At 47.2% G+C, this 12,612-nt stretch overlaps 1 protein-coding gene across 1 annotated transcript; it reads left to right on the top strand.

The window, feature by feature from the left end:
• The first annotated feature begins 286 nt into the window (after positions 1-286).
• On the top strand, positions 287-7,291 carry LOC135499953 (collagen alpha-1(XV) chain-like). Its single transcript, XM_064791024.1, has 3 exons — positions 287-505; positions 691-795; positions 7,040-7,291. Exons 1-3 carry the CDS (start codon positions 287-289, stop codon positions 7,289-7,291), a joined length of 576 nt encoding a protein of 191 aa, XP_064647094.1.
• The last annotated feature ends 5,321 nt before the right edge of the window (positions 7,292-12,612 follow it).

Below are 12,612 nucleotides of genomic sequence, written 5' to 3'. Positions count from 1 at the left end.
ATGACACGATACGCTATGACACCGGCATCGACGGCCTGCCGACGTTCCGGCTTACAGAACGTGCCAATTTCCACCGCGGTGGATATTAATTTCCACCGCGGTGGATATTATTTTCCTTGGCGGTGGTGGGAATTATTGTTTTTAACCCGGCGGTGGGAATTATTTTTTCGGTGGTGAGAAATAAATCCGACGGCGGTTGTAATTCGAGAGAAAAAAATCGCATTGTAAAAAGAAAAATATTCTAATATATTGAAAATAAACGCATGTCCTCTATGGGCCACCGTAGATGAGTGCTAAACCTATTGTGAAATTCACCGTACCAAATATGGTCGATAAATGGACGAGGTTGGCACTGAGTGTTCGTGGAAATATGACGGATTTGTATTTCAATTGTGTGGAGTATGACAGATATAACACGGTCAGGACACCAGTACCTCTACCATTCGACGCGGGATCAACGTTGTATATCGGCCAGGGAGGTGGAGAGTTTAATGGAAAATTCTTGGTAATACATCACTTCTCAGTAAAGTGTTGTTATTGTTTAGTGTTATTCTTGATTGGCACGAAATTCACATCATGGGTACATCTTATTAGCACAATTCCTAAGGTTTTGATTACCTATTTTCAACATTGCAGGTCGAGTGACTTGGCATGAATTCCCTTTCTGACTTAGACATCCTCTAATTTCAGGGTTCTCTGCAAGAGTTGAGCTTGTATTCCGACCCTGACACAGCAGCTAAGCATTGTGACGTCAGGCAGGAGAGGCTAAATGGACACAGACCCAACAGGCATAATGTAAGTCTGGATCCCAATGCTATGATCAGTGGAAAGATGGACTTCTTTATGCCCTTTGTATATATAACTCAATCTTTGAAGCCCTTTTGTATCCCCTTTCTCACCCCTTCAAAATTAAATAATAATTCCACCTTTATGCCTGTAATCATGGAAGGGGGGTAAAAGTAACTTGAGAATCGGCATCAAAGGGTTTCACCATATGGTGACGCTCCTGCTGGTTTTTCAGAAAAGACCTTGCGAGTTTTGGTTTTATTTTAGCTAAAATAGTTGACCCGAATCATGATCTTCCAAAGTGGCCATCCAAGTTTGATGTTGGTAATTTTGGCTGTGCTAAGGTAGTGGGGTCAACTTGATGTCTAGATTTGATGAGGAATTTGAAGTGCCTTCATCTCTAGTAAAAGCAGAGGTCTCGTGGTGCAGCTGAGGTTAGATATGACTATGTTTTTAACTGCTGACCATACATCTATTAAACATACAGGTGGATTTTCAACATTATGAACGTTTACGGAGAGATTTGGAGAGATTTGGAGAGATTTGGTAAGTTTTAATGCGGTGTTTGACTCTATAAATACTGGACTACAGTTTGAAAACTTGACGAAATCATACACCGAATGGTTGAACAGTTTTAGTCAGCAATTTGACAATTTACACTAGTAACAGGCTGTTTTACAATGCTTCAGAGACACTAGTTCTTTAATGTAGCAATGTAGCTTTAATGCAATATACAGGACTTACTACTGGTGTCCCGGGCTAGAGCAGTAGCGATGTAGCTTTAATGCGATATACAGGACTTACTACTGGTGTCCTGGGCTAGAGGAGTAGCGATGTAGCTTTAATGCGATATACAGGACTTACTACTGGTGTCCTGGGCTAGAGGAGTAGCGATGTAGCTTTAATGCGATATACAGGACTTACTGCTGATGTCCCGGGCTAGAGGAGTAGCGATGTAGCTTTAATGCGATAAACAGGACTTACTACTGGTGTCCTGGGCTAGAGGAGTAGCGATGTAGCTTTAATGCGATATACAGGACTTACTGCTGATGTCCCGGGCTAGAGGAGTAGCGATGTAGCTTTAATGCGATATACAGGACTTACTACTGGTGTCCCGGGCTAGAGGAGAGCAAAATGAAGTGCTGAAAAATCGTGTTTTCGGGACCAGTGTTTCGTGATCTCACGGTTGATGTCAGATACATCACAATCAAGATAACAATGTCTTTGACATTCTGTGTGACATCATGCAACACTTGATTTGTTTATTGATCCCGAAAGCTTGATTTTTGGCACAGCCTGGCTTTCCTTGGACGAAAACGGCAAGTCCGGTCCCGTATTGGAACAACTTTCGACTTTCATTTCAAACTCAGAAGTTGGCTCAAAACCAGTCTAATCATGCCCCTTTCTCCTACTTCCCTTATATCACATGAATTGAAATAGCTGATAGGGCTAGAGTACTAGGATCATAGCTGAGACCTCTACATATCCTATATTAGACACCAGACCAAAAATAGATTAGCGATTGTAGACTGTTTCAACCAAAAAGTAACCAACACAACCCTCTCTCTGAGTTATATTTCTGTTTGATTTAACATTGGTGAGCTGACATGTTTAGTGTGTGCTGTGTTGATATTGATTTAACATTGGTGAGCTAACATGTTTAGTGTGTGCTGTGCTGATATTGATTTAACATTGGTGAGCTAACATGTTTAGTGTGTGCTGTGTTGATATTGATTTAACATTGGTGAGCTAACATGTTTAGTGTGTGCTGTGTTGATATTGATTTAACATTGGTGAGCTAACATGTTTAGTGTGTGCTGTGTTGATATTGTTATAACATTTTGATAAGATGTGCTGATGAACTACTGGTACATTTGAGAGCGAGTTTAGACAAAACTGAAATAGAGATGTCAGTACATCTCTGTATGTATGTCTGTGATTTAGAGTCACTTGATCCAGATAAAAGGTTTAGCTGTTTTCATACGTTTCCAAGTTTTATTGAGGAACCTGCATTTTGATAAGTTTTCCCAGGCGGTGCTGCCAGCGTTTGAACTTTTTGTCTACCAAAGTAACCAACAGCGATGCAAACGTGATGTCTTCATCAAAGTCGCCAAGCACAACTGTTATCTCACACAAACAACAATATCAGAATTTGGTGACGTTACCTCATCACATTATATCATCTTTATTTTCTTGAGAACCAGGTTACTTACCATCTCCTACCATAAAAAAGACAAATGCTGGCAACGTTTTCTAGGTGATGCAAAATAATCATTACATCTATATGTTCCCACAACTAATCTTATTTCTTTCCCTTGGCCTTCCCCAGAGGGCAGCGCGAGCAGCAGATTTTGAGGTCTCCGGCTCAGGTTTTGAGGCAACCGACTCCGCCTCGGGCTTGCGACTGAACCAGGTGACGTTCAGTTTCTTGATCATGATTGTGGTTATGGGTTAATTTATTAAAGTGCTTGAAAGGGTCTGTAATTTATAGTGGTGGGGCGTTCCTGGATGTTATTTGGTTGACGACGGCTTTCAACAGCATAGTTTGTGGCAGTGACATAATGTCGCGTTGTGTAGTACATTGTGTCATGACATCATCGGACTGGTATTTCGGTCGACAGTAGCTTGAATTATCGCATGTCAGATGGAAATACCGGTCTTTTGTAATTGAGTGCTTAATTTCTTTGTGAAATACTGACTACACACACATAAATGAAAACACACTGGTGACAAGATTGCGGTTCAAAAAGCCCACATTACACAACATTGACACTTGACGATTCAGTCTTATGAAAACTGGTTGAAGATACACAGCACAGGATTACAGTCCCTTTAACATTCATTGCTTTTAGTTTGCTGTATTCATTATTAACATCGGTGATAGTGCGTGCTTGAATAATTCACATAAAAGTCATAATTTGATTACTTTTTCTCACAAATAATAACAAGTTGTGGAAAATATAATGAGTTATAGTAACCTTGGAACAGGTTGCACATATCATTTTGCCTCGAAATGGCGTGATTCAGTTCTTTCAGTTCTTTCTTGATTTTCCAGTCAAAGGCATAGTTTCTTGTTATGGTATGCTTTACATGTCAGGATAATGCTACATGGGTAACGCCACTATTGTTGAAGGCTAAAGAACAGCGCCTCTCAGTGTTGAAATATGGAGTTTTCGGAACGTTGAACTTCCAGCCCACTGCATGGCGTTATCGACATTAAGCTTTGAGCAAGAGTGGCCTGTCCCGTATTTGGCAGTTTGCTTTTAGATGTTGTAGATGTAACATATCTTATAGTACAAATTGCTAAAATGCCAAAGTGTTCACGGAAAACAACGTTAAAACCACAAACACCCATAAAGGAGTCCTCATTACGACTTTGCATACACATTGTAGAAATTGCTAATTACATCTGGAAACCAGAAGTATTAAGGTAGCAGGAAGGGTTGGGCGTTTGTGGTTTCTGAGTCTGAGGGGGTTGGTGTCTGTTGACTGTGCTTTAAGAGAGACAAGGCATGAAGCACAGTCAACAGGCATTTGGTCTCAGTATTTGGGTTTTGATTGCCATGACTGTACCCCTGTAAAAGTCCGAGGAGGAGAAGTTTGGAATGATGAAAGCATTGAAGAAGAAGAAATGTTATTATTGAGGAAAGCAAAATTTATTATGAGACTAGAAGGCAGTGTCCTGACTTGATTATTTTGAAAATGGCGGTCTGAACACATTAAAAGGTGGAACATGGCATTTTATCGACTTTGAAGTGTTCCGCAGTTAAAGGGAGACTATAGGCAGCAGCTAGGTAGGCAAGATAAAGTCATACAAATTTGCCAATAGGGGTCAGTCATATCTCTAGGCATGGCGCCAGTCTCTCTTAAAGGACAGTCAACAGGCGTTTGGTCTTAGTATTTGGGTAAGTACAGAATCAAGGCAGCTCAGAGAGCAATGATTGAACGATGCTGTGGACAAGTCCAAGGATACTGCATCAGTCACGACCAACTTCTCATCAGAAAGCGTCACCACCAGCATATTCAATGTTCAATTCCAACCTGTACCAGTCCAATGCACGCCTGTCATGGTCAGCAGTGGTCAGCTTAGCGCGATATGGAACATTCTTCCGAAACTCAAGCGAGGGAAGTCTGCTCATTAGCCTATCTCGCGCACTGCTCCTTCTTGTCAAACATCGTAGTGAAATCGTGGTACAGTGGGGCGTCCTCGAGGATTGCAGCTGGTCGGAGAGACGTGAGGTGGAATGTGGGCGGCTGCACTTCTTCGTTGATGTGCGATGGCAGATAGCACAGTTGTTGCGTTGCATGACAGCTGAAAGTGAATGTGATATCATAGAACTGAGGCGTTTGCAATGAGACTATAGGTGAAGTAGAAGGAAGGAGTGAAATTGGCCATCTTCCAGTGACTAATATACAGAGTAAGGGCACTGGGTGTTGTTAGATTCAGCATTGAATGTATTCCTCGTACAAGCGTGAATAGTGTGGACATACAGTGAGAGGTGAGAGACCCCTATTGACTACTTCTTGTAACTTTATCTTGGATAGTGCCCCTTTATCAAGACTGAAACCCACTGTGCGGGGCTAAGAAATTACCTTTATAATCCTAGTTGGATAACCACTGTGTAGATGATTTGAAGAGTGCTCTGTGGATGTGTGCCTGTAATGTCAATGAAAGTATGATGAGGTGATGACGATAGTGGAATGACGAAATATTGGAAAGAGATCTATTCCTAGAAGAACATATGTCCTGTTTTGACTAGGTGGCGCATTTTAGAATCAGCAGTGAGCACTGTGTGTAACATGGTGGAGGCAGCGGAGATAATAACTGTGTCGAAAGTATTGTTATAGGGCCTTCCCTAGGCCCATGGGGTTAAATTTACAATCCACGATTGAAAAGACGTAGTTTGATCGCATTCAACTATAAATACATTGAACAGTTGTGTTCCTTTAGTCAACCGATGACCTTTTGTTGGGCCATGATCGGGGATTGTAAACTGTAAATGTATTATGGACTGGGAGACGGGGGAAACACAAGTGAAACTGAAATAGACCAAAACAAGTGATTTTGGGGCTTTGGTTTAGACGCATGCCCCACATGCGCCATGCGGGATTATACGGTTCATGTGAACTTGTTGACATCCACATGATCTGGTGCTGTTATTGGTCATGGTACATGGTAGGCCTAATCATCATGGCTATATGTTTCAGGAAAAGCTCGGAGTAAAATGAACTGCCGATGAATAATGATGTTGTTCATGTTTACCATGTTTGCTAGTACATAGCCATAGGGAATGCACTGGCCAGTGCACTTTCTGCACGTCGTCATGGTCATGTACGTGATTACCTTGCATATTTTGTTTTTTGAATGCGCATGCTTTTTGGGCAAAATCACTTGTACCAACACTAATGAATAATGTCTTCTTATCCCTATGACTCCATACACAGTGAGGGCATTGTCCCATTCCCATCAAATGGTAACTTATTGTACCGTATTAGGGTGGAAGTTGGGGAGCAGATACCTACCGTTGCACGCCTGTCATAATCAGTAGTGATGAGCTTAGCGCGATATGGAACATTCTTCAGAAACTCAAGCGAGGGAAGTCTGCTCATTAGCATATCTCGCGCACTGCTCCTTCTTGTCAAACATCGTAGTGAAATCGTAATGGAAAACGTCTGGCTTTGCGCCAGACGTTGAGACTAATAAGTGAAGAACTAACAGGTAAACAACTTCTACTTGCGCGAGACTGATCTGATAAAATTATCATTGCAGAGACTACGGTGACGTACACATATATTTTTTACAATCAAAAATGCCCTCAAAAGACGAAATGGAATGATTATTTTATTGATATTTCCTACTATATACCTTCCGATTATCACTTTATACAAATAGATCGGCGTTAGGTCGCATGCTTTTCTTTCCTGGTGACACTATAAAGCAAAATAGTTGCAACCCCGTAAATGCGCTATAAGTCCAATAATAAGTGACGGTGACCCGTTATAAATGTTTCGCCAGCTTCGCTTTTTTGCCGCTACGCGGCGCGTTGGGCCCTTGCGTCCAGAAATATTTGATGCAAAATATTGTGAAAATAGCACATTGGGATCAGCGCACGCATCATTTTACAGAGAGGCAACTATCAGGAGAAAAATGTGGTACGGTTAAAAATATAGTGTCGCCAGTGCTGACATCTTTTGTGGTCAAGTGGTAACTAACTCTTGTCTTTTCATGCAATGTTCCCTTTAAATCTTTCAGGGCGAGGGAAGCGGTGGCCTCATTGACACTGACGACGAAGATATGTTCGGTTCTGGCAATGGCGAAGACAAGACAACAATGACAGTGATACCCGTCACCCAAACAAGTACGCCACCAACGGATCTGTTAGCAGAGTGTTCCACCCTTGATTATCAGTATCGGATCATATCTGGCTTCCTGCTAACACCCACACCAGGACAGTCTAGACAACCACACCAGGACAGTCTAGACAACCACACCAGGACAGGCTAGACACCCACACCAGGACAGGCTAGACACCAACACCAGGAGAGGCTAGACAACCATACCAGGACAGGCTAGACACCCACACCAGGACAGGCTAGACACCCACACCAGGTAAGGCTATACACCCACACCAGGACAGGCTAGACACCCACACCAGGAGAGGCTAGACAACCATACCAGGACAGACTAGACACCCACACCAGGACAGGCTAGACACCCGCACCAGGACAGGCTAGATACCCACACCAGGAGAGGCTAGACACCCACAACAGGAGAGGCTAGACAACCATACCAGGACAGGCTAGACACCCGAACCAGGACAGTCTAGACAACCATACCAGGACAGGCTAGACACCCACACCAGGACAGGCAAGACACCCACACCAGGACAGGCTAGACACCCACACCAGGACAGGCTAGACACCCACACCAGGACAGGCTAGACACCCACACCAGGACAGGCTAGACACCCACACCAGGACAGGCTAGACACCCACACCAGGAGAGGCTAGACAATCATACCAGGACAGGCTAGACACCCTGACCAGGAAAGGCTAGACAACCACACCAGGAGAGGCTAGACACCAATACCAGGACAGGCTAGACACCCACACCAGGAGAGGCTAGACAATCATACCAGGACAGGCTAGACACCCACACCAGGAAAGGCTAGACAACCACACCAGGAGAGGCTAGACACCCACACCAGGACAGGCTAGACACCCACACCAGGACAGGCTAGACACCCACACCTAGGACAGGCTAGACACCCACACCAGGACATGCTAGACACCCACACCAGGACTGTCTAGACACCCACACCAGGAGAGGCTTGACACCCACACCAGGAGAGGCTAGACACCCACACCAGGAGAGGCTAGACACCCACACCAGGAGAGGCTAGACACCCACACCAGGAGAGGCTAGACACCCACACCAGGAGAGGCTAGACACCCACACCAGGAGAGGCTAGACACCCACACCAGGACAGGCTAGACACCCACACCAGGACAGGCTAGACACCCACACCAGGACAGACTAGACACCCACCTAGGACAGACTAGACACCCACACCAGGACATGCTAAACACCCACACCAGGACAGTCTAGACACCCACACCAGGAGAGGCTAGACACCAATACCAGGACAGGCTAGACACCCACACCAGGACAGGCTAGACACCCACACCAGGACAGGCTAGACACCCACCTAGGACAGACTAGACACCCACACCAGGACATGCTAGACACCCACACCAGGACAGTCTAGACACCCACACCAGGACAGTCTAGACACCCACACCAGGACAGTCTAGACACCCACGTCAGGAGAGGCTAGACACCCACGCCAGGAGAGGCTAGACACCCACGCCAGGAGAGGCTAGACACCCACGCCAGGAGCGGCTAGACACCCACGCCAGGAGAGGCTAGACACCCACGCCAGGAGAGGCTAGACACCCACGCCAGGAGAGGTTAGACAACCATACCAGGACAGGCTGGACACCCACACCCGGACAGGCTAGAAAACCACACCAGGACAGGCTAGACACCCACACCAGGAGAGGCTAGACACCCACACCAGGACAGGCTACACAACCACACCAGGACAGGCTAGACACCCGCACCAGGAGAGGCTAGACACCCGCACCAGGAGAGGCTAGACACCCGCACCAGGAGAGGTTAGACAGCCGCACCAGGACAGGCTAGACACCCACACCAGGAGAGGCTAGACACCCACACCAGGAGAGGCTAGACACCCACATCAGGACAGGCTAGACACCCACACCAGAACAGTCTAGACACATACACCAGGAGAGGCTAGACACCAATACCAGGACAGGCTAGACACCCACACCAGGACAGGCTAGACACCCACACCAGAACAGTCTAGACACATACACCAGGAGAGGCTAGACACCAATACCAGGACAGGCTAGACACCCACACCAGGAGAGGCTATACAACCATCCCAGGACAGGCTAGACACCCGAACCAGGACAGTCTAGACAACCACACCAGGACAGGCTAGACACCCACACCAGGACAGGCTACACACCCACACCAGGACAGGCTAGACACCCACACCAGGAGAGGCTAGACAATCACACCAGGACAGGCTAGACACCCACACCAGGAAAGGCTAGACAACTACACCAGGAGAGGCTAGACACCAATACCAGGAGAGGCTAGACACCCACACCAGGAGAGGTTAGACACTCGCACCAGGAAAGGCTAGTCACCCACACCAGGACAGGCTAGACACCCACACCAGGACAGGCTAGACACCCACACCAGGAGAGGCTAGACACTCACACCAGACAGGCTAGACACCATCACCAGGAGAGGCTAGACACCCACACCAGGACAGGCTAGACACCCACATCAAGAGAGGCTAGACACCCACACCAGGACAGGCTAGACACCCACACCAGGAGAGGCTAGACACCCACACCAGGAGAGGCTAGAACCAATACCAGGACAGGCTAGACACCCACACCAGGACAGGCTAGACACCCACACCAGGAGAGGCTAGACACCACACCAGGAGAGGCTAGACACCCACACCAGGACAGGCCAGACACCCACACCAGGACAGGCCAGACACCCACACCAGGACAGGCTAGACACCCACACCAGGAGAGGCTGGACACCAATACCAGGACAGGCTAGACACCCACACCAGGACAGGCTAGACACTCACACCTGGACAGGCTAGACACCCACACCAGGACAGGCTAGACAACCATACCAGGACAGTCTAGACACCCACACCAGGACATGCTAGACACCCACACCAGGACAGTCTAGACACCCACACCAGGAGAGGCTTGACACCCACACAAGGAGAGGCTAGACACCCACACCAGGAGAGGCTAGACAACCACACCAGGAGAGGCTAGACAACCACACCAGGAGAGGCTAGACACCAATACCAGGACAGGCTAGACACCCACACCAGGACAGGCTAGACACCCACACCAGGACAGGCTAGACACCCACCTAGGACAGGCTAGACACCCACCCAGGACATGCTAGACACCCACACCAGGACAGGCTAGACACCCACACCAGGAGAGGCTAGACACTCACACCAGGACAGGCTAGACACCATCACCAGGAGAGGCTAGACACCCACACCAGGACAGGCTAGACACCCACACCAAGAGAGGCTAGACACCCACACCAGGACAGGCTAGACACCCACACCAGGAGAGGCTAGACACCCACACCAGGAGAGGCTAGAACCAATACCAGGACAGGCTAGACACCTACACCAGGACAGGCTAGACACCCACACCAGGAGAGGCTAGACACCACACCAGGAGAGGCTAGACACCCACACCAGGACAGGCCAGACACCCACACCAGGACAGGCTAGACACTCACACCTGGACAGGCTAGACACCCACACCAGGACAGGCTAGACAACCACACCAGGACAGTCTAGACACCCACACCAGGAGAGGCTAGACACCAATACCACGACAGGCTAGACACCCACACCAGGACAGGCTAGACACCCACACCAGGACATGCTTGACACCCACACCAGGACAGACTAGACACCCACACCAGGACAGACTAGACACCCACACCAGGACAGGCTAGACACCCACACCAGGACAGGCTTGACACTAATACCAGGACAGGCTAGACAACCATACCAGGATAGGCTAGAAGTCCAACCTGATCCTCAAAATTAAAAATTGCCTGATGTCTTCAGCAGGATGTTTCCATAGCCACAGGCTCGTAGGGGGCAGTGAGTGTAAAATAAAGACCTTCCCTCATTTTCCATCTTCATTCCTTTATTGTCTTGTTTCCAGCTGGTGAGATGTCTGCAGGGCTTCCTGGCCCCGTCGGACCACAGGGACCTAAAAGTGACATTGGCGAGAAAGGTGATCGGGGCCCACCATGACTGAGCGTGCAAGGACCACCAGGACCGCCAGGACCACGGTCAGATTTAATCAGTGATCTTGGTCAGAAGGGCGACAGGGGTGACCCCGGTGTGACTGGGTCAGTTGGGTTGCCCGGTACACCTGGATTACCTGGAATAGATGGTGATAAGGTATGTAAATGTCCTTGAGCAAGGCACTTGATTTTTGATTTTCTTGGTGATTGGTGATCTTCTTGAACACTTGTAAAAGTGCTTGGCTGTCTCTCAAGGCGATTGATGGCAAATTCGAGGAATTTTGTTGAAAATGTTGGGTTGTTTCATGTTTCATGAAGTGGATTTATGTGCCTGCCTTTTGAAAAAGGTTGATCGAGTTAACTCTCTGCAACATGTCATTATCATCGCACCCACTCAAAAAAACAATAAAGCTTGATTGCACCTGGTATTCGAGGTTGGTTAAATTACAGCCAGCTGAATTCTGGCATTTCAGCTCTTCGTAAATTCTTGTATTTTATCATTTAGGGAGAGAAAGGAGATGCGATCAAAGGGCTCAGCGCCCCGCGTGGCCTGCGAGGGCCTGCAGGACCACCTGGCCCACCAGGAATCAGTCTCATCAACGCTGACGGCTCTGGAGAGATGCTGGAGGGGAGCGGGATGCCCAGATCAGGAGGGAGCATGGGGAAGGTTGGACCGATAGGACTATAAGGGGTCATGTTGGGGAAACAGGGTTAACATGACTTAACATGACTTAAAAATATTGAAGTCTTGTTATGGTGTACTAATACTTGTATGGGTGGGTCTATTTGGCGAGCCGCTCTCCGAACAAGCATCATTTTTGTCTTGTTTGGAGAGCCGCTCTCCGAACAGCACCGAAAATCGACCCAGTTCGAAGAGCCCGGTTTTCCGAACAGGCCAAGAATTCTGCCTTGTTCAGCAAGCCGGTGAATAAACCACGCCTACTCATGAATATGCATAAACACCCATAATCATGATAATGGAGAGCCGTCTATAATGCAGACTTGGCAATGGCACCAGAAGCACTAGCAGCGCACTAAGTTTGGATTATCCCTTTCATTATTATGACTTATAATTATTATAATTATCATTATAACTCGAGATATTCTCATTTTTTGTAATTACAGAAAATACACGGGAAGCCGAACGCAATCGCTGGTGACTACCGTAGCCACCTGGACCGTACTGAGGTGACTATCAAACGGTACAATTTTATTCCGGCAAGTATGGAGAGACACTGGTTACTCCTCACAGCGGTCAAAACGTCACTCTCTTCAGTGCGCTGTGTCATATGGTTTCGTGAAGTCACAGCAGATGGCGTGGGGGATGGCGCGGCTTCGACCTTTTTTGATTTCAATGCACTTGATGACTTTGTGATGTCTATATGTTACACCGATTTTAAGGTAATTATGGTCCTGCG

The sequence above is a fragment of the Lineus longissimus genome, chromosome 15 (genome assembly GCF_910592395.1).
Source record: "Lineus longissimus chromosome 15, tnLinLong1.2, whole genome shotgun sequence".
Lineage (NCBI taxonomy): Eukaryota > Metazoa > Nemertea > Pilidiophora > Heteronemertea > Lineidae > Lineus > Lineus longissimus.
Note: the sequence above shows the minus strand (reverse complement) of the source record. Positions and strands in the feature narration are given on the sequence as shown.